Source organism: Xenopus laevis, chromosome 7L (assembly GCF_017654675.1).
Source record: "Xenopus laevis strain J_2021 chromosome 7L, Xenopus_laevis_v10.1, whole genome shotgun sequence".
NCBI classification, from domain to species: Eukaryota; Metazoa; Chordata; class Amphibia; order Anura; family Pipidae; genus Xenopus; species Xenopus laevis.
In genome coordinates, this window is record NC_054383.1 from 26,707,173 (window position 1) to 26,729,873 (window position 22,701).

Consider the following 22,701-nt stretch of genomic DNA (forward strand, 5'->3'; position numbering starts at 1 on the left):
TAAAGTGCAGGCACAAGTCACAAAATGTCAAATTCAAGTTTTCAAGCTTATTTCTGAGTCAAAAATCGAGTTCTTGGGCTCTAAAAAAAAAAAACCTTCAATTTTTTGCATTTTTGAAAAATAAACTCGGATTTTTCAAAATTTATTATACCCCGACCCTGGAAATAGCTTGAATCCGAAAATACACCATCTAAAACTATCAAGGTCATGTAGGAGTCAATGGCAGAGGTCCCTAGAACCATTTGAAAATGTTAATAGCTAGTTTTTTTCGGAGGGTTTTGCCTGAAAACTCAATCAATTAAGCTCTTTGTGTTTTCGGGTTGTTAACCCGGAACTTGCTGAATCGAGTTTCTTCCATTCGAGTTTTTTTTTTTTAAAAATTAGAAACCATTCGAGTTGTGACTTCATTCGAAGTATAAAAAACCTCTAACATTCGACCTTTGATAAATTACCCCCCATAAAGATCTGGCATTATAAAGAGGGTAGTGAAGTGGTACAATATAACAAAGAAAATTATATGGCAGAAAGAAAGAAGAGGCAGAATAAAGGGGTTATTAGCAGATGTAGAGACTTGTTCCTGTTTGTTTTACCTGGTCTTTGTCATGTTTGGCCACTTTTATCTCATCAAATTCACAATGATGTCAACACATGCCCCCTTTGTTACAAGGCCAAGGATTAGAACAATGAAGGTCTTGTGCAAGGCAGAATTTACAAGCAGAATTAGCTACCTCATTCATAAAAATTAGGAAAACAACACAACCAAAAACTTTTTATCTGTGTCAGTAATAATGAAATAAAAAGACATTAGCTGAGGGATAGCTCACTTAAAGGAGCAGTACAACTAAAAACCAATATTACTGACTTGCAGATAAACATAATCAGAACACAGTAATTTTTTGCTGTAACATTTTTTGTCACTCTCTTTGTACTCGAATTTAACTGCTGGTTACTAGTGAATGCAAATGGATTTTCAGGTTAGATTATGAATAATATGTGCATTAATGTAATTATACACTTCTAAATATCTAGTTGGGTCCATTTACCTTTGGCTTTCCAGACTGTCATTAAAACCATTGCTTGGTTGTGCCTACATCATTCTACAATTTTATTTAGTTTGAACATGCCATGCTTTGCTTTGTTGATTAAACAAAGTTTTAAAAAAATGTAGAGCATATAAGATTTATGTGTAACACTAAATACTTATATGGAACAGTTACAGTTCATCAAGAACATATATGTTTGACCTGAAAGTTACTTACCAGTATTGCATAAGGACAGGCATGTAAAGTCAGAATATCTTAGAAAACATGGAAAGTAGACACAAGCAAAGCCAACATTCAGGCTAATTAAACGTTTCACTGACAAGATAAAGCTAGAGTACAATTTTTAACTTCCTAGAACCAATAATATACCTGCATGGGCTCTATTATCTATGGTGTGATCTATTATTCAGAAACCTGTTATCAAAAAAGATGCAAAATACAGCACAACTAGCAGCGTACCAAGGAGGCACTGCACCTCTCCGCAAAAACTTCTGCGCGGAACCAATTTCTAACACCCACATCCGCATATTTACCCACTTTGATCCACTACCTGACCTCGACCCACAACTGCCTTATCTGCAACCTGACTCTTAACCCGCTGACCACCATTAAACAGGAATTGCTGTTGCTGCAAACTGGAAATTACATCATCAAAAGTGGACGGGACAGAAAAACGTATTGTAAAATTTTAAAAGGACTAAAACATAGACAATATAACAAAAGAAATTTAGAGGAGATCCGCCTTGCGACCCGCATCTATACCTGCCCCTAAAAATCCTACCCTCATTCTGCAGGGTACACGCTTTTTTTGCGTGTAACCCGTGGGTACCCGAACCTCTACCGTAAGTTTCAGGCAAGAGAACTGCTATAGAGGATGCAGGCCCCCCTTTTCTCTGCCCCCTGATCATGGGGTCTGCTTCCTCCATAGTTACACCACTGAGCACAGCAATTTCTGATACAGTTCTATTTAAACAAGCAATTCTTCATATATTTTATGGATTTGCTTTTTCTTTGTAATAACTGGACAGCACCCTGTACCTGATAACATAGTTAAAATAAATCAATAATGATGTCATAAGAATCAGTTTCAGTGCTCTGAATACAAAATAACTCCGTATCCAAAAAAAAAAAACCCCACAGGTCCCAAGAATTCCAAATACCCGACTGCATACCTGTATAGTATTAAACAAGAATTAATCAATATCATTACAAGGATGTTATCTTATAATTTAAAATATTATTACTATTCCAAATTTATTACAATGCTATATTTTTTCTTGCAGAGACGATATTTATGCAAAGAATGAAGTAGATAAAAAAAGATGCTGCAAGTGAGCAGATATTGTTATGTACACAATTCACAATGTTGCATAAGGAGAAATTAATTCTGTATTATCTATATAAATATACGGCACTGAAGATGGTAAAAATTAACAACTACCAGTACCAACTAAAAACACTTTCTCAAAATTGGAGAAACAGCAACAAAGACATTTGTATAGTCACATCTTTTTTAAAAAAAAAAAATACTTGTGGTATGATAACGGTGCCAAACAGTAGAGAGTGAAAATAAAAAGAAAGAAGGAAAGGGATAGAAAGAATGAGAGAATGCATGGAAAAGGAGGGTTGGCTAAATATGGAATGCAAGAGATGCATTTCAAAGTTTCTACAGCAATTTAAGGCATAAAGAAAAGACGGCCTGATGTGAAATCATACGGAGGTCAAAGGGAAGTCTCTCCCTTGTGAGAAAGTGGTGAATCAGGACGGTTTATCAAACGATCATTTTCTTTTGAAACTTTGAGGCAGCAACTGGGACAATTCTGCAGATGTGCTTGATGGGTTTTAAACAAAAATGGTTCTCTTTTTAAGACTCTCATCGGGGGTTGCTTCTCCCTCCACTGCCTCCCTGATCCTCCCCTCCCTTCTTTAGTGGTCAGTTGAGACCCCCACCCACTGATAGCTTTTGTATGCTTGCCCTTTGGACATAGTGACAGGACCCTTTATGAGACCCCAATCAAGACCCCAGTGTTACAGGTACCTAGTATAGATACCAGACCCTTTTCAAATGAGAAACAACAAGAAAAATCTGCTTTCTATTGTTCCTGTGCAGTACTAAGTGAGATGAAAGGGAGAGGCCGCGTTCCCTCAAATGACAGCCTGCCAATCACTGCAAGTAAGTAGAGGTTACAATGTGTACATTCTTTTAACCTACACTTAGGTTTCTCTATAACTAAAATGCATAATACAAGGATATTTATCAAACATTACATTGTATTAAACCTGATATATGCCTAAACTGCAACAGCAAAGTATTTTAAAGGCAATAAATATATTAACAGCTTCAAACTGATCCTTTTTAAAAAATAATAACATTTAAAATTGATTATGTTGTTTAAAAAAAACATTTGCTCGCACGGATAGAAGTATATTGAAGTAATCATCAAGAATTGAAATGAAACTGTAGAATATGAATGTTACGTCACCACCTATGTGGCACTGATGATTACCAAATAATTTTTATTTTTTTTAACTTTAACATGTTTTTAATAGTTTTTTTTATGAGATTCCAAGTTTTGCCTGCTTTGATTAACATGGTGCTAAATTGCAGCTTGGTAGTGGTAGCAGCCAAGTTTTGTTTTGAAAATATATTTTCTTTTTTAACTGCATGTTCTGCCACTCAGCTGAATGCTTTCTTAATTCTATTCTAATTCTACATGATCCAGAGGAAGGCAAAAACGCCATCTTAAGATGCAGAAAATTTGCCACAAATTGCAAATTTCAAACTCTGTCAAAAGCTGCTGTATAAGTTTGAGTGCTTGTTTGAAGGAACCTGCTTACTTGTGTATAATCCTATCGGAGCTTATAGTTCAAAAGGGTTGGATGATGACCCTCTTAGGGATGGATCCTTCAACAGAGAATGAATGTGGCTGAAAATTTGAGTGCACTTAAACCAAACTACACAATGCAACAACTCAAATGTTGGCCTATTGTGTGTCAAACTTAAGCTACATTGGACTGAAAAAAATTAATACAATTACAGATCTGAGCTAATTAAAGAGTGATTGTGAGCACTTATTCTTACTAGAATTTACATAAATAAGTAAAATAAATTTAGCAATCCAGAACTTTAGGATACGCGTGTGTATGTGTTATATATATTATGTATATTTATATAATATATGTTACATATATATATATATATTTATATAATACACAAAAGCCATGAATATATTGTAAATTATATCCTTATAAATGGTGAGTAGTGAGGTCATCAGTTATAAACGGTGAGTAGTGATGTTATTTGTCACATGACTCACTAAAACTATCTAGCTATCTAGGAGTCCCTTCAGCCTTGTGTTTTTATATGGTCATGAAACTCCTTGACTTAACTTGATAATATCCTTATAATTTACAAGACGGGGTACTTTATTCACTATATACACACAAAGTAAATATTTTGAAACTGCTTTTCAGTTTCCTATAACCTTGGCCCCTAGGTTTTAAAGGGGTTTAAAAAAATTAAACAAAAATCAACATGTTCATGAGATACTGTATATGAACTTTGGTTTGCTATTTTTGAATACAAAATCTCTCTGTTTATAGCTTAATTTCCAAATAGCAAAACTATTTCCCAGGAATTCTGGTCTCTAACCCGACATTCCGTAAATTGGCACAGACATCTAGGGGCCCATTTACTTAGTTCGAGTGAAGGAATAGAATAAAAAAAACTTCGAATTTCGAATGTTTTTTTTGGCTACTTCGACCATCGAAATAAAAATCGTTCAACTATTCGACCATTCGATAGTCGAAGTACTGTCTCTTTAAAAAAAAACTTCGACCCCCTAGTTCGCCACCTAAAACCTACCAAAGTCAATGTTAGGCTTTGCAATCTTTTTTTGGTCGAAGAAAAATCGTTCGATACATGGATTAAAATACTTCGAATCGAACGATTTTTCGTTTGATCGAACAAATTGCGGTAAATCCTTAGATTTCGATATTCGAAGTCGAAGGATTTAACTTCGACAGTCGAATACCGAGGGTTAATTAACCCTCGATATTCAACCATAAGTAAATTTGCTCCCTAGAATTAATAACAAATTCAGCTATAATCAAGAGAGTTTGTGATCAATCATATCTAAGTGTACAAGATAATTGTTGTTGCAGGAAGGGACCACCTGCCTTTTCATAAAGAGTCACATAATCCATAGATCTTACTGTTAAAGGAAATATTCGTTTTCCAGTAAATATCTTTGTACAGAAAGGGAGAACAGACAAAAATGAACACTAAACTCAGTCTCAGAGGCTCATTTACTAACACTATAAAAAATTGCAACAGGGGAGCAATACACACCAACAAAAACATTGTATTTTTCACAGTATTTTTTCAACCAGTTGCAGGGAGAGCAATGTAAGCAAAAACTTAATTTGTTGGCACGGGTTAGTGCTCAGGTACAAATCTCATCTTTCACCCTGCTGACTAAGGTAATTATTAATGAAAAAAATATTAAAAATAAGCAAAGCTCTACATTTTCTTCAAATACTTGTATCCAACATTAGAGAATCTAGGCTAGCTGATAACAACAAAGCACGTTATCTGGTACCAAAAGCACCGATACATATAAAAACATGGTCTGTGACATTTCAAAATCTTTGCACATCATAATTTTACCAGTTAATGATACTCCTTAAGGGTCATAAATTTTTAAGACTTAAAATGGACCATCTGTACTTTGCTAGGATTATGTAAATGCTTAAGTGATTAACCTGATGAAAAAAATGCACTTGCTACCAGGTTTCACCCCACTGAAGCTGGCATACTTGGCCCTAGACAAATGATAAGAATTCCCACGTTTTTATTTCAAGACTGCCTTTGCTTTATTTAGAATAGGAATTGTGGTTTTTCTCTGTGAACAACAATTAACCTTTTTTTTTTAAAAAATGAACCAATTCAACCATTTTTGATGGATCCTCCTAAACAGCTTTTATCCTGCTTTTATTCAGATTACACTTAAAAGCATGTAATACAAAAATAAATCAGTCTGGAGTGATAAAAAAAGCTTTATGCCAGGGCACTCAATTTCCTCACCCCCTCGTCCCTTGTCAGATAAAGTCTTCTTAATTGTACGCTCGAAACTATCCTTCACCAACACCTGCAGAAGGCGAGCACGGAGCACGCATAACTCACCAGCATTCAATGCACTAAGAGGTATTTGGAACACAAATACACAAAGAAGTTATGGAACACAAACCTGGTAACCTGCTTAAAATCCGTCTGTTCCACAGCCAGACCCAATAAATACTTAATTTTAAGAATGTAATAATTCTTTAAAAAGTCTTGCAGTATTAGAATTTCTCGAGGAGTAAACATTCTCAGATGATCTGGAAATACATACTAAAATGTAATCCAATGGCCTATTTTTTTTTTTATATCAGTCTGAAGGTACTAAAATGATTTTAACTTTCAGAATTCCTAGCCATCTGGATCTGCTATTACTCTTTTGAGATTATTTTTTTTAACAATATGGGACAAGTTCATTTCTAAAAGGCATAACAGTCTCTGAAGCAGGAAGTGGCAAATTTGGAAAATCTGCCCACAGCTTTATATGCTTTAATAAGTATTTCAGCAGTGGCCAAAATTCAATGGGTCACTTCAAACAGAATTACAAAGGAAATATGCAATATTTTTTACACTGAATAATCATTTTCCCTCACTGTCTCCTTATAGTGGGTAACATTTGTTACATACAGACAACAGCAAACATATTTTACCTATTTGAGTTGCCTTCATTTGTTGCTTGTAAGTTTTGCTGTTTGTTTTATCATTTATCAGTGCGGTTTGCAAAGGACAATTTACAGATCCAAATTGTTTTCTTCACAGAACTCCAGCATAACGGCGGACGTGCTCCGCGCAATTACATAGATACATTGTTAAATTGGGTTGAAAAAGGACAAAGTTCAAGTTCAACCCATCCAAATGAAAACCCAGCATCCATACACACACCCCTCCCTACTATCACATCAATTATATATTTAAGGAATGCACCGAATCCACTATTTTGGATTCAGCCGAACCCCCGAATCCTTTGTAAAAGATTTGGCTGAATACCGAAAAGAATCTCATTTTGCATATGAAAATTAGGGGTGAGAAGGGGAAAACATTTTTTACTTCCTTGTTTTGATTTTCCTCCCCGCCCCTAATTTGCATATGCAAATTGGGATTCATATTTAGTTCGGCCAGGCAGAAGGATTCTGACGAATCTGAATCCTGCTGAAAATAGCCGAATCCTGGCCAAATCCCGAACCAAAACCTACATTCGGTGCATCCCTAATATATACCCATATCTATACTAACTATAGAGTTTAGTATCACAATAGCCTTTGATATTATGTATGTCCAAGAAATCATCCAAGCCATTCATAAAGGCATTAACAGAATCAGCATCACAACATCACCCGAAAAGTGCATTCCACAACCTCTCTCTCTAGTTCTGGATAACAGGTCCCATACTTGTAATAATAATATTAAAGTCTGTTATTTATATAATTTACAATTAGGGTTGCCACCTGCCCGGTTTTGAACCAGACAGCCCGGTATTTTGAAGGGCTACCCGGGTCAAAACTTCCTGCCCAGTTTTCCAAATAAGGAAAACCGGGCAGGATTCCCTTGATTGACACAGCGATCAGCCAATCGCGCATCATAGCCCCAGTCCCGGATGTCACAGCCACTCCCATCTACATCATGGCACCGCCCACTGATGTCACAAACCCGCCTGGTCCCAGCCATACAGAAAGGTGGCAACCCTATTTACCATGCACATTCTTTGGATGCTCCCTCTATGGACTTATGGCAAGGGGGGCAGAGAAAGACCACTGGTGTGCAGGGCCGGAACTAGGGGTAGGCAGAGTAGGCACGTGTCTAGGGCGCAAAGCTGGGGGGGGAGGCGCTGCTTTGTCACCTACCCCATGTCCGGCACCGTCTCTCCCCGGCCACTTCTGTAATCACTGTGCGTAAATGCGCTTCTGCGCGTACAAGCACAGTTTCCATCTCTCCCGGCGCTGCTGGAATTTCGGTAAGTAAATGCACTTCTGCACATGCATGCAAGAGCACTAGTTCGCGCTTGCGGGTGCAGTTTTGCGCATGCGCAATCGAACACACCATCAGCCGGCTCCGTGGCCGGCCAGGTTGCCTAGGGCGCCTGGCCAGGTTGCCTAGGGCGCCTGGCCAGGTTGGCCCGGCTCTGCTGGTGTGAATTAGTGCATCCATAAGATTCCGATGAATAGAATTACTGCCAAGCACAGAAGTCTTACAGAGATCACACATAGGACTGGTTTTGGGCTGGCAAATAGTTCTTTGGGTCCTGCTAAAGATCTTATATAAATGGTAACGAATTTCTGTAAAGAAGTGAGTACCATGACAGAGCCCCATAAAAGATAATAATCTTGTGCAATTTGTGCACAGCTATAAGGCCAAACTGCACTAATGAAATTCATTTGTTGGGGGGGGGATTTTATGGTAATCTGCACTACTGACATTAACCAACTCAAAACCTCATCAATAATGCCAATATTGCCTCCAGGTATGCCTTTTACCCCATACACACAACTACTGGGGACCTGATTTTTGCAGTGTACACACTGTCAACACCTGTCAAAAGGCACTGGTGCTAACCACATTCACATAGATTATTTGGTGGGCAGTCAAAGCCCTACTGAATGCTGAGTAAAACCCATATGGACCGGATTTTTGTCGGTGTTTCCAAACAGATTTTTCATTTTGACTGATCAGCTTAGTTAAAGCACAGTATCCTGAATCCTTAAAACAACGGTAGCAAAAGCCTACACAAGGATCATTTTGCTTGAAATCAAACAAAACAAACAGACCTGTAAGGCTTAAGTGTAACATACAGTAACTAAAGCCTAACAGGTCTGCAGCAAAAGTTTACACTTGGCCTCCTTCCCCCTGCATACAAACCAGTACACACACACACATTAAAGGAAAACAATACCCCCAAAATGAATACTTAAGCAACATATAGTTTATATATCAATCTTATCAAACTGGAATATATATTTAAATAATTATTGACTTTTTACATCTCTTGCCTTGAACCGCCATTTCGTGATGGTCTCTGTGCTGCCTCAGAGATAACCTGACCAGAAATACTACAACTCTTAAGTGTAAAAGGAGTGGAAGCAAAAGACAGAACTCTGTCTGTTAATTGGCACATGTGCCCTAACATGTTTGGTTTGTTTGGTACTGTATGTTTGTATGTACCGTGAATCAGAGGATCCCAGGGGGCGGCCCTAATTTTTTAAAATGGCAATTTTCTATTTATGATACCCAATGGCACATACTACTAAAAAAGTATATGATTATGAAAATGGTTTAACTTTATTTACAAGATGCAGGGTTTTACACATGAGCTTCAATATATTTTTACAGACAGCAACATTGTTCAAGGGGTATAGTTTTCCTTTAATTTGACACATTATCACTTGCAAGGCCCTGGTACAATCACACCCCTGGTAGTGATTGGCCATGTATGTATGTATTTAGGATGCACAGTGCTGCACAATACTGAATTGTACACGCAGAGAAGATAACCTAATAATAAATAAATATACTTATACAGTGCCATGTGTGAGCAGGGCAGCCATCAGGGGGGGACAGGGGGGAGAGTTGTAGGGGCCCCGAGGGTAAGCGGAGCCCTGCCACGCCACACTTACTTGATTAGCCGGGCCCCCCATCTTTCTGAGAGCTGCTGACTTCAGGAAGGTATGGACGTTTAAGGGGCCCTGGAGACCAATTTCGGCCACCAATTTTTTTTTTCTCATGTGGGGCCCTAGCCACCAATATTTTTTTAATGGGGGGGCCCTGGCCGCAAATGTTTTTTTTTATGGGGGGCCCTGACTACCAATATCTTTTTATTTTTTATTAACATGTGGGAACCCTAGCCACCAATATTTTTTTTGTTTTTTAACTGTGTGGTGGGGGGCGGACCTGTGGGGTGGGGAGGGCGGACCTGTAGGTGGGGCTTGTGGTGGGCGCAGCCCAGGGGGCCCAGGAAATTTTGTCGTATGGGGCCCTGTGATTTCTGATGGCGGTCCTGGTCAGAAGACCCAGTAGGAAGAAAGTCCTGGCCCTGTTGAAATTACATTCAAAGTGGGTGGATAAAATACAGACACAAATTGGAGGGCAAAGTGGACTAAATGGTGCATGCATCTGGGAGTGCCAGAAAAGAGTGAAATGGAAAGAGGCTGGAGAGCGAGAATAACAAGAAAGAAATAGGAAAGAGAGAGATCTGATCTCAAGGAGTTCTACAATAAACAACTGATGTCATCCCCATACCTCCCAACATTTTGGAAGTAAAAAGTGGGACAAAAAATGTTTTTCCGCACGTAGCGCAGCAATTTTTTGACCACACCCCTTTTTGTGGCCACACCCCTACTTACCATGTTTGTTTTACAAAATTTGGCAGGTTATGAAAGTTTGAGAATATTTCTCCTTATCTAAACTGTGTTTTTGTGTCTCAAAATTGTTACAAAGTATCTTATTTGCATCTGTTAGCTGTTCTGGGCTCTCTGCTTAAAGCCAATTAAGTGAGAAACTTTGTTCTTTTTCTGGCTGTTCAGTGCAGAGAAAAGAGGGACTTTCCAGTAAAAATGAGGGACTGCGGGTTGAGCTGTCAAAAGAGGGACTGTCCCTCCAAAAAAGGGACAGTTGGGAGGTATGCATCCCTTCTATATGTGTAAACAGTATCTACACACACACACCTGTAAAACACATTCAAATGGCTGCTTAAAAGATATTTGTAAGCTAAAGCTGAAGTCCATTTAGTGCCAGTCATCACACACATACTAAGCAGCAGCAAGAACATTAAACTGCATTCTCAGCAGACCTCCTGTCTGCATCGGTGTTATTCAGCAACCTTGTTTTAAGCAGCCTATAAATATCATGTTCTCCATCGTGATGCTTGTGAAAAGAGCACCATATCTAGACAGATAATGCACATGTACATATGGGGAGTAACCTTAGCTTAAAAAAAAGTCCCTAGAAGCCGGATGAAAAGTGTGTGTAGTTTCATCAGTTATAAGGAAGGTCAAGAATTACAGAGCAGTGTATTCCAGGACGATTCTGTGCATGTTACACACACCTACATCACGTTATCTACATCACACCAACCATTTTTACTTCTGCCAAGCCAACTCTAGCAACAGCTGTAGAATTATTTCCTACTGGAAATACACAAGGGAGGAGATGACTTCTCATGGCTAAACTAAACAGGAGATTTTGTAGGGCGGAGTCAGATTGGATGTAGTTGCATGGATCAAAAAAGTGATATGAAAATCTTGTGTTGGCTACAAAAACGGTTTGCTATCTGACAGGACACACCTGTAGGATGCTGTTTTTGCATATTTGATGGAATCCGAAATACTTTTTTTCTTACTAAAACACATTGACTGTTGGATATAGATGCATGACAAAAAATGACTGTTGGATATAGACGAATGACACAAAACACACCATCTTATTCATGCAATTTTACTATACAGCGGGTACATTGTAAAATCAGATCATAGCATTTCACAAAATCTTATGCTGTTGCATGACCAGATTCTGTGTGTTAGATAAAGGTTGACCCACACAATCTGATCAAAATCTCATGGGTGGTTTAGCTGTAGCGATCCACCAACATCCCTTATAGGGGGACTCCATAAGAATATAACAAGCTTTTTGAAAAGTAAACATAATTTCAAGCAACTTTGCAATATACATCAATTAAAAAATATGCAGACTTTTCATGATTTTTAATGGGTTCTGACAGTTCCCTAAGACTAGCCCCCCTGCTCTCCTGCTGATCTGTCTGACTACTTTGCTGAGCTGGCTGACTACTGTTACTTTGTATCAACAGGCATCTGTCCTTAGACTGCATCCTCCAAACCCCACAATTCCCTGCACATGTGATTTCAATAAGGAACAGAACATCACAGTGCAATGCATTGTGGGTTATATAGTTCCTGCATGCTGTCTGTAAGCTGTGGAGAAGTTGTTACAATTTGTAACATCAGTGTTTAGTCCCTCCTTCCCTTCCAGAAAGAGAAGAACTGTTAAACAGAAGGATTGCAGCATAGAAAATGATAAAAATACTTTTTGAAGAAACAGGTAACTGTGATCGGTGTATTAGGGGTTTGTGTGTTATGCGGGCCTCTTTATAAAATTTTGGGTTGGAAGCCGGAGTTCCTTTTAAGAATTAAAGCAAAAGTAAAGTTAAAAAAAATCCTTCTACTGCCAAATTAAAACCTCAGGCCCCATTCAACAGCACCCCCAAGCACCATTCATTACAATGTACCCACTTTAAAGGAGAAGGAAACTTAAAGTGGTTGTTCATCTTCACATGAACTGTTAGAATGATGTAGATTCTCCAGTTAGCAATTTTAGCAATCTGATCCAATTTACCCTAGCAGCCATGCATTGATGTGAATAAGAGACTGGAATATGAATAGGGGAGGGACTGACTAGAAAGATGAGTAATAAAAAGTAGCAATAACTATGAATATTTAGCCTTAAAGAGTATTATTTTAGATGGGGTCAGTGACCCCATTTGAAAGCTGGAAAGAGTCAGAAGAAGGCAAATTAAAAACCTATAAGAATAAATAATTAAGACCAATTGAAAAGTTGCTTAGAATTAACTATTTTGTAACATACTAAAAGTTAACTTCAAGGTGAACCACCCCTTTAAACCTTCAGGGAAGTGTCAATCTTACCCGATACCTGCACAGGCCCAGGGTACTACACACTGTGAGTGTCTAGTTCTTTTTTTTTCTGAAAGAGGATAAACGTAAGAAGATAGCGACGTGGTGCTCATACAGAAGTACTCAGGACCGGTGCAGTTTTCAGAAAACAACAACACTGGTAGGAGCATGCTGGAGAACTTACAAACACTCAATGGAATGTTTTTATGGAATAAAATTTCAGCACAAATTAGGGCTTTTTTTTTTTTATCAATGATCAGCATGCCTTATCGTGGGTAGCGATAGTAACTCAATAAAAAATCACTAATAATACATAGTAGACACAAGGTTGTTTTCTTTTTTTTTTTGAAGATGGGGGAATTGTGATTTACTTATACATCCTGGATTCACTCTGAAGGGCCATAGCTGCCCCTTGAAACCGTTACTTCAGGAACCTAACATTCCTTACCATGTGTACCACTAAGGGTCCCATCAGCACCCCCCTATTCCTACTATTGACCATAGACTATTATGCTTTTATTTATGCTTTTATTTTATTTATAAAATGTCAGGTTGAGAAAGCTAACTAAAGAGGTATTACTTAAAACTATATAAAAAATAAAATAAAACCTATATGTGAAAAAATAGGTGTCCACTACAGTGTGGGGTGCTTGCAAATATCAATAACAATTTACCCTTTAAATCAGGTTTGAGCAGTGTCCAGACATAAGCTCAACTATACAATAACCCTCTTAAGTGGCAGACATTCTAGCAGTGGAGATTGTCTTTATAAAATGATTTATTGTCTTGTCCATTCCTCTTGCTCTGCTTCATCACCCCCTGAAGCAATCTTAACATTAACTACACACTTCCACTGTGGGATGCAACAGTTGTATAATCTAACAGCATGGCACTGATCAAAGATGAATAAACAAAGGCATACTGCTCTTCACGGCAAAAGTAAACAGGTGCAGTTGGTGAACATTTGCCTTAAGAAGAGAAACATCTACCAAAAACTACATGAAAAATGGCACAGAAAATTAATTCTACAAAAGACTTGGCAGATACTGAACAACCAATTTGTGGATAAAACAATACAAAAAGTATTCACATCTTTCTGTTTCTGCTAAAGACTAGCTATCTGGACACCCTAGGGCAAAGTTCTTCCAACTTTTCGGAATTAGTTCTCCACAGCAGTGTAAGAATTTCTTGGGCCTTTAGTTTATAACAAAGTTACATGAAACAAATGTCATAACAATAAAGCTAATGGCACACATGTAGTTTTCCTGGGCTGATCCGACCCACATCTGTCCAGTGTGTGTATTAAAAGGAATGAATGAGGCCAGCTTGTCATTGAATACAGGGTGGGTTTCAGCCAGAAAACACTTATTTTGCATTTTCTGTCTTAAATCCAACTCATTTGCAAATTGCAAATCTCATTCATTTCGTCACTACACATACAGTAAAGGTGTCGTCAAATTGGCAGTTTTTCTTCCAACGAGAACCCTCTATGTGTGCCATTAGCATTACTCTTAAATTCCAGGGATATCCACCATTGGAAAAAAATCCCACAACTTTCATTCAAGAGCCATTTTTATTACTTTGGTCCACTGTTTGGGAAACATTTACCAACCATACAACCACCCTAGTGCTTAGTTGGTATCCAGCCTATTCAAAAACTAAATAGGTTTTATGCTATGATGAATAATATCAATGATACATCTATGGTATAAGGGTCTTCAGAAGTTAACGATTATTCAGCACAAAGGGGTAGTGGCCCAGGTGCACTGCCCTGAGTCCTCAGCACGGGGAGTGGACAAACAGAAAAACCAATTGAGAGCAGGCACTCAAAGAAGGCAAACTTCCACCCGACCAGTAGTTCAAAGTGAAGAAAGTTTATTGTGTCCACAGCCTTATGCGTTTCGTATCATAAACACTTAATCATAGGCCTGCTCTCAATTGGTTTTTCATGCTACGATGAAACAAATATGTCCATTAGATGTTCCTTTAACCTCACTGCAAATGTTTGTAGCCTTTTTCTCTCAGGACACACCCGCCTTACAGCACAAAAACAGCTTTGCTCCAAATCATGGCAGTGCTCCTTTTTCTTTAGTGACTGTAACAGTAAAAATATCTTTCCCCCCCCCGGGAGTCACCGCACTAATAGGTTTTTGGCATCTTACTTATGGTAAACCAATTTAGCCTGTAAAGTTCTGCAAATATTCTCTGAATTTTCTTGTGTAGCTATGTAAATTTATGTTAATTGTGTTATTTTCCTTGGTCTCTTTGATTTTACATTTTACTTTTAATTAGCATTACAAATCATTAAAGGGGACCCGTCACCAAAAAAAATGATTCCAAATCCTATTTTATCATGATAGTCAAGCAAAATGAACATTAATTACACTGTAAAAAATATTTCAATCTTGTTTTCTTCATTCTGGGAATTCATAATTATAGCATGCAGGCAGGAGTCAGTTTGTGGACACTGTTATTAAGGCAAGCCTTGCATCAGCTCAGAATCTTGTTTGTGCACCAGAATGGGGAACCTGATGTCAATCCCCATGAACTGGTTACACAATTAAATGGTGAATAGAACTGTGGGGAATGTGCGGAGTGCAGTGACATCTAGTAAGTGCTGAATGGAAAGTGAAAGTAATTGCCTGCCCGCCTCTATGCCTAAGGCATAGAGGAGGGGCAGGCAATATTTCATTGACAAAAGAGATTTTTAAATGAGTTTATAACAGTTATGAATGCTTAATTAAAAAAAGAATTTGGGTTTCATGTTTAACTTGAAAAGGACATTTATTATACAGCTTTTTATGTCTGGGTGACAGGTCCACTTTAAACAGACGTATACAACGTCTGCAAACTCTTGTACATGTTGAGTTCATATTCAGTGGTTTTCCTGATACAAAGTTTCTCTGAGAACAATAACATAAAGGGGCTGTTTACCTTCCAAACACTTTGTTCAGTTCAGTTGTTTTCAGATTTTTCAGTTACTTTCCAAGTTTTATTTTTGACTTTTTTCCCAAAACTTGAGTATAAAGTTTAATGTTAATGTTTCAGTCTGGCAGCTCACTGATCCAAGTGCAGATTCTGAACTGTTACAATTTGGTGAATTAGTTGAGACCTTTCTCAGCAGCATCTGTGGAATATTATTCATTATTTAGTTTACAGAGTCGGTGACCTTGCTCTCAGACTGCATCAGTAAGACATAATGGGTGAAACTTTATATTTCAATATTTGAAAAAAATGTTAAAAATAGAAAGTAACTGTTAAAGTCTTTATTTCTGGTGAACTATCTTAAAACAACTGAACTGAAAAAAGTGTTGGAAGGTGAACAACCAGTTAAAAGGATGCTAAAAACTTTTACATATGAAAAAAATATGGTTTTGCCATCAATATGGATTTGTGCTTCTTATCAAAATCAAGGCACTCTTTAAATCTTACAGAGAAAATTCTAATCTGTACAAATTAAAGAACTATTTAAAAAATGTCAATGCCCTAATTTGAACATTTGTGGATAACAGTTTTGAAGATAATAGTAATAATATCTGGAACAACACTCCTTTACTTAGAGGTCTATTTGTCAAAACACAAGGTCAACACTTCACAATATAATAAAAAATGATCACAATTTTTTTTTATAGAATTGTAAATCATTTCAGATAAGACCTGCTGAGATTTCATAGAAGTCAATGGTAAGTGTACAGTACATTCAGTGTTGAAAACCATCAATTTTGCAGCAATTCACAATTTTACACAATCATGATGAAAATGTGTCAACAGCTCTCTCTTTCTTAAAGGGTCAGATTCAATTAATTGAGCAAAAGGTTTATCGCGTGAAAACTGATGGAAGAGATTCAATTTGAAATGCAATTCAATTCTGAAAAGCTTATCTCACTGTTCATCACATGGACGTTGAAGCCTATGGGAAAAAACTGAGAACTGAATTTGGAGAAAAAAGTTTTTTCACCTCAAATGGAATATCATCCATGAGTTTTCACGCGATAAACTAAAACATAACTTTTTCTCATTGAATTGAATCTGGTCCAAAGTCTGAAAGCCAGCATTCCAAGGGTTAATGGACTATATAGGAAGTGCGTAGACAGTTAGGGCCAATGACACCATGACCTTTACAAAGAGCTGTTGAGTCATTATATTTTGTCATGAAAAATCTTTACATTTGCAAAATATTTAAGAAAGCTGTAAAATTTTGAAGGAACAACTACAAAATACCTCAGTTAAAACCAGCAGATGGAGTTTTGGTTATGATTACATGATTTGCTGTTTCCTTGTCAATAATTAAGATGAAGTATTTGTTTCAACTTACAGAGAATGGTATGATCAACAATAATAAAATGGGGGCAATGCCAATTTTTATTATTACTGAAAAAAATCAAGGCTCTCAGGTTTACACAGACATTAATGTCTATCACTTAGATACACTTTATAATTGATATGTCTAAAAGAGGCAATACTTTAATACCTGGCCCACAATAGAATATGGACTGGTGTGGCTATAATATTCTTGTAATAACTTCTGTTCTCCGTTTCTTCTATACTCCCCTTTCCTACTCAATGACTGAGTTGAGTTGTGGAGAGACAGGTTTATGGGTTAGCCGACACCTTTACTCCCAGGAATTTAAATTAACTTCTTTCATCATCAGTATGTTAAGAAGCAAGCGGGGTTTTCATTATTTGAGGTCAGTAGTGTGTTGCGGGCACTGCTATATCAGTCATCAAATTGGAGAATTAATGATGTGGATAATTGTCTCTAATTCAGAAAAGTATATACAGCCTGAGTGGGGACTTTTAGCAGAGGGAGAAAAATGGGTGACTGATTCAAACTTATCCATTGAGGACAACAATCTTCTGAGATCCAGTCTATCATCCAGCGCATAAAAAGAAAACATACTGGGTAAATATTGTGACAGTGAGAGTGTGCAAGTCTGGTGTGTTCGGCTTTAAATTTGCCCAAAGAGAAAGTCGACACTGTCCAGACAAGAGACAGGCTCAAAAGGTCATCATTTAAGCCTGTCCAGGTTTTCAGCAATAGTTAAAAGCAACACTCCCACCTGCTGAAAAACATAGAACTAGGGTTAAATTCTATTGCTGATATGATTAACTTGCTTGCTGTAAAGACATAAGTAAAAATAAATATTTAAGACTTGAATAAGCTAAAAATGAAGTATTTATTTTTTATCCTGTATTTGTTATCCAATAACTCCTAAATAAGCTCATTATTTGCATTAAATAACTTCAGTATTTATTTCTCCCTAAGGTCATGCAGATGGAGAATAGTTACTGAAAAATCAGCAGTGTTATAAACTTCTAAATTGAAATAAATTTTGCATCATACATTAAAGATGTTTGGCTTACATTTTCTCTTTGCCGTTCCAGACCGTGTGTTATTTTGATCCTGAAAAATCCTTTACAAGTTATAAGAGCAGTGATTTTAAAGAGGGGCACCCCTGACGATCAAAGGAAACTCATTATTAGGGTCACTGCCAGTCACTGATCAATTTCACCTCTTTCGCCATGCCCGAGCTCAAAGCAGATCCATGCTCAGAAAATATATTACTTTATTCGCAGAGGACTAGTGTGTCATGAGTAAGGGAAAAAATGGTTTCAAAAACCAGTGCAGAAGTTCCAAAAAACTAATCTTTCCATAAACTCATCAATTCCATTAGTCTGTAGACAAAAATCAATCCTGTCTTACGGTAGTGCAACAGTAAAAATAACAGATTAAATGGAAACAGAGCTGGAGGTAGTTGTAAAAGAGCATTTCAGTACTTTCTGGAGATCAAAGGTCTAATATTGGCACTAACCTCAACAGTAAACGAATAACGTAAAGTGCAAATAACACAGTAGAAGACGTGCAGTGGCAATATGGGAGAGAAAACAAAAAGCCTCTTAAAACGAGACCGAATGCAAGTCATCTTTAAAACCAAACAAGTCGCACATGGCTCCAAAACTTAAAAAGATCATGAAGAGTTTAAAGGTTCTCTCACTTTTGGGGGATGTCCTAAGGAGGAAGGGGTGGGGGCGGTGTTACTTTAGCTAGGAAAATATCATATATTCAAGCAAATATCAGTTTATTTATATGCCTCAGTTACTATATTATACTTTTTCTGTAAAAATATATTTTTCTCAATACAGGTATGGAATCCATTATCTGGAAACCCATTATCCAGAAAGTTCCGAATTATGGAATGGATGTCTCGCTTAGACTCCATTATAATCAAATAATACCAATTTTGAAAATCAATTTCCTTTTTCGCTGTAATAATAAAACAGTAGCTTGTACTTGATCCAAACTAAGATATAATTAATCCTTATTGGAAGCAAAACCAGTCTGGGTACAATATTCTTCAAAAGCCATTTTAAGTTGAAGTAACCCTATAATAATACAGGTATAGGATCTGCTATTTGGAAACCCGTTGTCCAGAAAGCTCTGAATTATGGAAAGGCCATCTCCCATAGACTCCATTTTATCCAAATAATACAAAATTTTAAAAATTATTTCCTTTTTCTCTGTAATAATAAAACAGTAGCTTGTACTTGATCCAAACCAAGATATAATTAATCCATATTGGAGGCAAACCCAGCCTATTGGGTTTATTTAATGTTTACATAATTTTCTAGTAGCCTTAAGGTATGAAGATCCAGAAATATCTGTTATCTGGAAACCCCCAGGTCCAGAGCATTCTGGATAACAGGTCCCATACCTGTACATGCAAAAGTGAAAAAAAATCATAATGCAGGTATAGAATCTGTTCTGAAATTACAGGAAGCCCATAAACTCCATTGTAGTAAAAAATTTCTCATTTGTAAGAATGATTTCCTTTTTCTCTGTAATAATAATAATAAATCATTACCATGTACTTGATCCCAACTAGGATATAATTAATACTTATTGGAGGCAAAACATTTCTATTGGGTTTATTTAATATTTAAACAGTTTAAGCAGACTTTCATTATGGAGATCCAGATTATGGAAATATTCCTTATCTGGATAACCAGTCACATACCTGTACAGAGAAATGACAAGCTTCTTTTGGTAGCATGGTAACTGGTTTACAAATCCCCATATTCCTGAGCATGCTAATACTAATTTTATTCAGCTTTATGGAGATCCCTCGCTATAAATCTATACCCCCATATGTAATAAAATTCACAAAGTTTGCCCAGGTTCAGCAACCCATTTCTAAAGCTGTTCTGGGAGGGGGGGGGTCGCATACTCTCTAAACTGTTCTAAATTGATACATTTAGCTGATACATTCCTTATCTTTGTCCGTGCTGAGCAGAATCACCGAGTTTCATTAAAGGCAGCTGTTGGAATTGACGCAATAGTTGCTATCATTCCCCATAGATCCTTCTGAGAATTGGATCAACTAATGTAGCAAAATTGTAACTCAGTATCTGCACCTGAATTACTGAGCTGCCAGACCATAAACTTTAAACTTACTGTAGATTTTGGGTAAAACGGTAGAAAATAAAAAATGGGAAGCAAATGAAAAAAGTCTTTATTTCTGGAGAACAATCTGAAAAAACTCAACTGAAAAAGTGTTTGGAAGGTGAACAACTCCTTTAATCACAATTGTCCTTAAAGGACAATATAATTACAGCAGTGACTCCCAAATTCAGTGTTATCCCCACTTTACAATTCACTTCTCCTTAAAGGACAAGCAATCTCACCAGAAACAAAAACACCAGAAGGTGTCAATTTGCTAGACACCAGGATGCTATGAAAGGTTAGCGACTCTGATCACCAGAGGGGTGTTTAACAAATTAGCACAAGCAGTGTTTTTGCTTTCCTTGTCCTTTAGGGCTAGTCCACATGAGAAGATTCGGGGAGATTTTGTCGCCTGGCGACTTATCGCCTCGTCTTTTGAGCGACTATCTCCCCGAACTGCGTCGCTCAAAAGACAAGGCGATTAGTCGCCAGGCAACAAAATCTCCCCGAATCTCCTCGTGTGGCCTTACCCTTAAGGTTCTTTTCAGGTATGTATATATCATCTTATCATATAAGAGTTATTAATACCACATTTAAACAAGGCTTGCATAAAGATTAGAAAACCAATTCAGAAGGTTTCCACATTTGCAGTATTTATTAATGTATTACAGGGCCCTTGATTTGCAGAAAAAGGAAAGGACTTATTACAGAGGAATGGATTTTATCTGTTCTGAGGCGCAGAACTGATTTTCAAATACTCTTGGGGTATAAAATGTGACTAAGCCTATTTTTTCTTTAATATGCTAGTACTCAACAATAGAAAATGCAATTGCGGAAAGAAATTGTTTAAGCTTAATTTTTTGTGTTTCATTTCAGTAATACTGCCTTTTTTCCTCTCAAATGCAAAAATAGATAAATCTGTCCATTGATGTGTTTTATACTTTGGGATTGCAGTTTCAAGCTACTGCAGGAACTTTTAAACCTTTCTTCCCCGTTTATTTCTGAGTTAACAGCACTGGAAAGGTGTAGTGTGGGTTGCAGTAAGGGCAGGAAGACTTTTTGTAAGAAACAAATCTGTTTTTAATATGTTGCAATACATATTAGTTTTCGTGACACCTACATTTCATAACAGTGATACTTTAACAGTCTGCTAAAATATCTTAATATTTACCTTAATGTAGGATTTATAGCAACTGACCATACTCTGTCATCTGTCTGAATGGTATGGAGGCAGTGTCCAGCTCTGCTAGGTGAAATGGACCACACCTGCAAGGCAACAGAAATAAAAAATAAATGCAGTATATTATATAGGATAACAAATTAGTAAAGATTTAAGAATTCACCTTGTGTTGCCGGTCAATAAGCAATGTAAATAGAAAACATGGTTTTAAGAGTAATAGGAAAACATGTATTAAGAGTAGGGACGCACCGAATCCACTATTTTGGATTCGGCCGAGCACCTGAATCCTTAGTGAAATACCTAACTGAATCCAAATCCTAATTTGCATATGAAAATTAGGGGAAACATTTTTTACTTCCTTGTTTTGTGACAAAAGATTCGGATTCGGTTCGGCTACGCAGAAGGAATTGGGGCGAAACCGAATCCTGCTGAAAACAGCGAATCCCGAACTGAATCCTCGATTTGGTGCATCCCTAATTAAGTGTAGAGAGGAACTGTGGTTTTACATAGGTAACAACAAAATACGTAATATACACAATAAAAATGTAGTCTCAAAGAGCAAAAGGTTTTTAGCTGCTAGGGTCGGTGACCCCCATTTGAAAGCTGGAAAGAGGCAGAAAAGGAAAGCAAATAATTTTAGAGATACACCGAATCCACTATTTTGGATTCGGCCGAACCCCAGAATCTTTCGCAAAAGATTCAGCCGAATACCGAACCAGAACCCTAATTTGAATATGCAAATTATGGAAGGGGGAAATGTTTTTTACTTCCTTGTTTTGTGACAAAAAGTCACAAGATTACCCTTCCCGCCCCTAATTTGCATATGCAAATTAGGATTCGGTTCGGCCGGGCAGAAGGATTTGGCCAAATCCGAATCCTGTTGAAAAAGGCAGAATCTTGGCCGAATCCCGAACATATGCATCCCTAAATAATTTTAAAATAAAACTATTAAAAGACTTAATGAAAATCAATTGGAAAGTTGCTAGGAATAGGATATTCTATAGTAAACTATAAGTTAACTTTAAAGGTAAACCACCCCTTTAAAGATGTTGAAGGCCTTGTATCTCTATTGTAACAAAACTCTTCTGTGATTAAAATCGTTCACTATGCATTAACTATCTGTAACTCAATAAGTCTGGGATGGAGAACTATTGTCAGCTGTACCTAATTTATAGCAAACCACTAAATCTACTTGTGCTTTAAATCCCAAAACATAGATTGAAAGTGTGGGGCAGAGATGATAATACTATATTTTTACTAAAGGTAAAAAAAAAACATATTAG

The 22,701-nt window shown here is 37.1% G+C and overlaps 1 protein-coding gene across 1 annotated transcript in view; it reads right to left on the minus strand.

Annotated features, from left to right (window-relative positions):
* The window catches only part of fbxw4.L (F-box and WD repeat domain containing 4 L homeolog), a gene marked incomplete in the record, with an annotated part of 129,340 nt that overhangs the window by 68,727 nt on the left and 37,912 nt on the right, over window positions 1-22,701 (minus strand). The window contains 1 exon segment of the mRNA NM_001097827.1: window positions 21,412-21,504. Coding sequence (NP_001091296.1) covers window positions 21,412-21,504 — 93 coding nt within the window.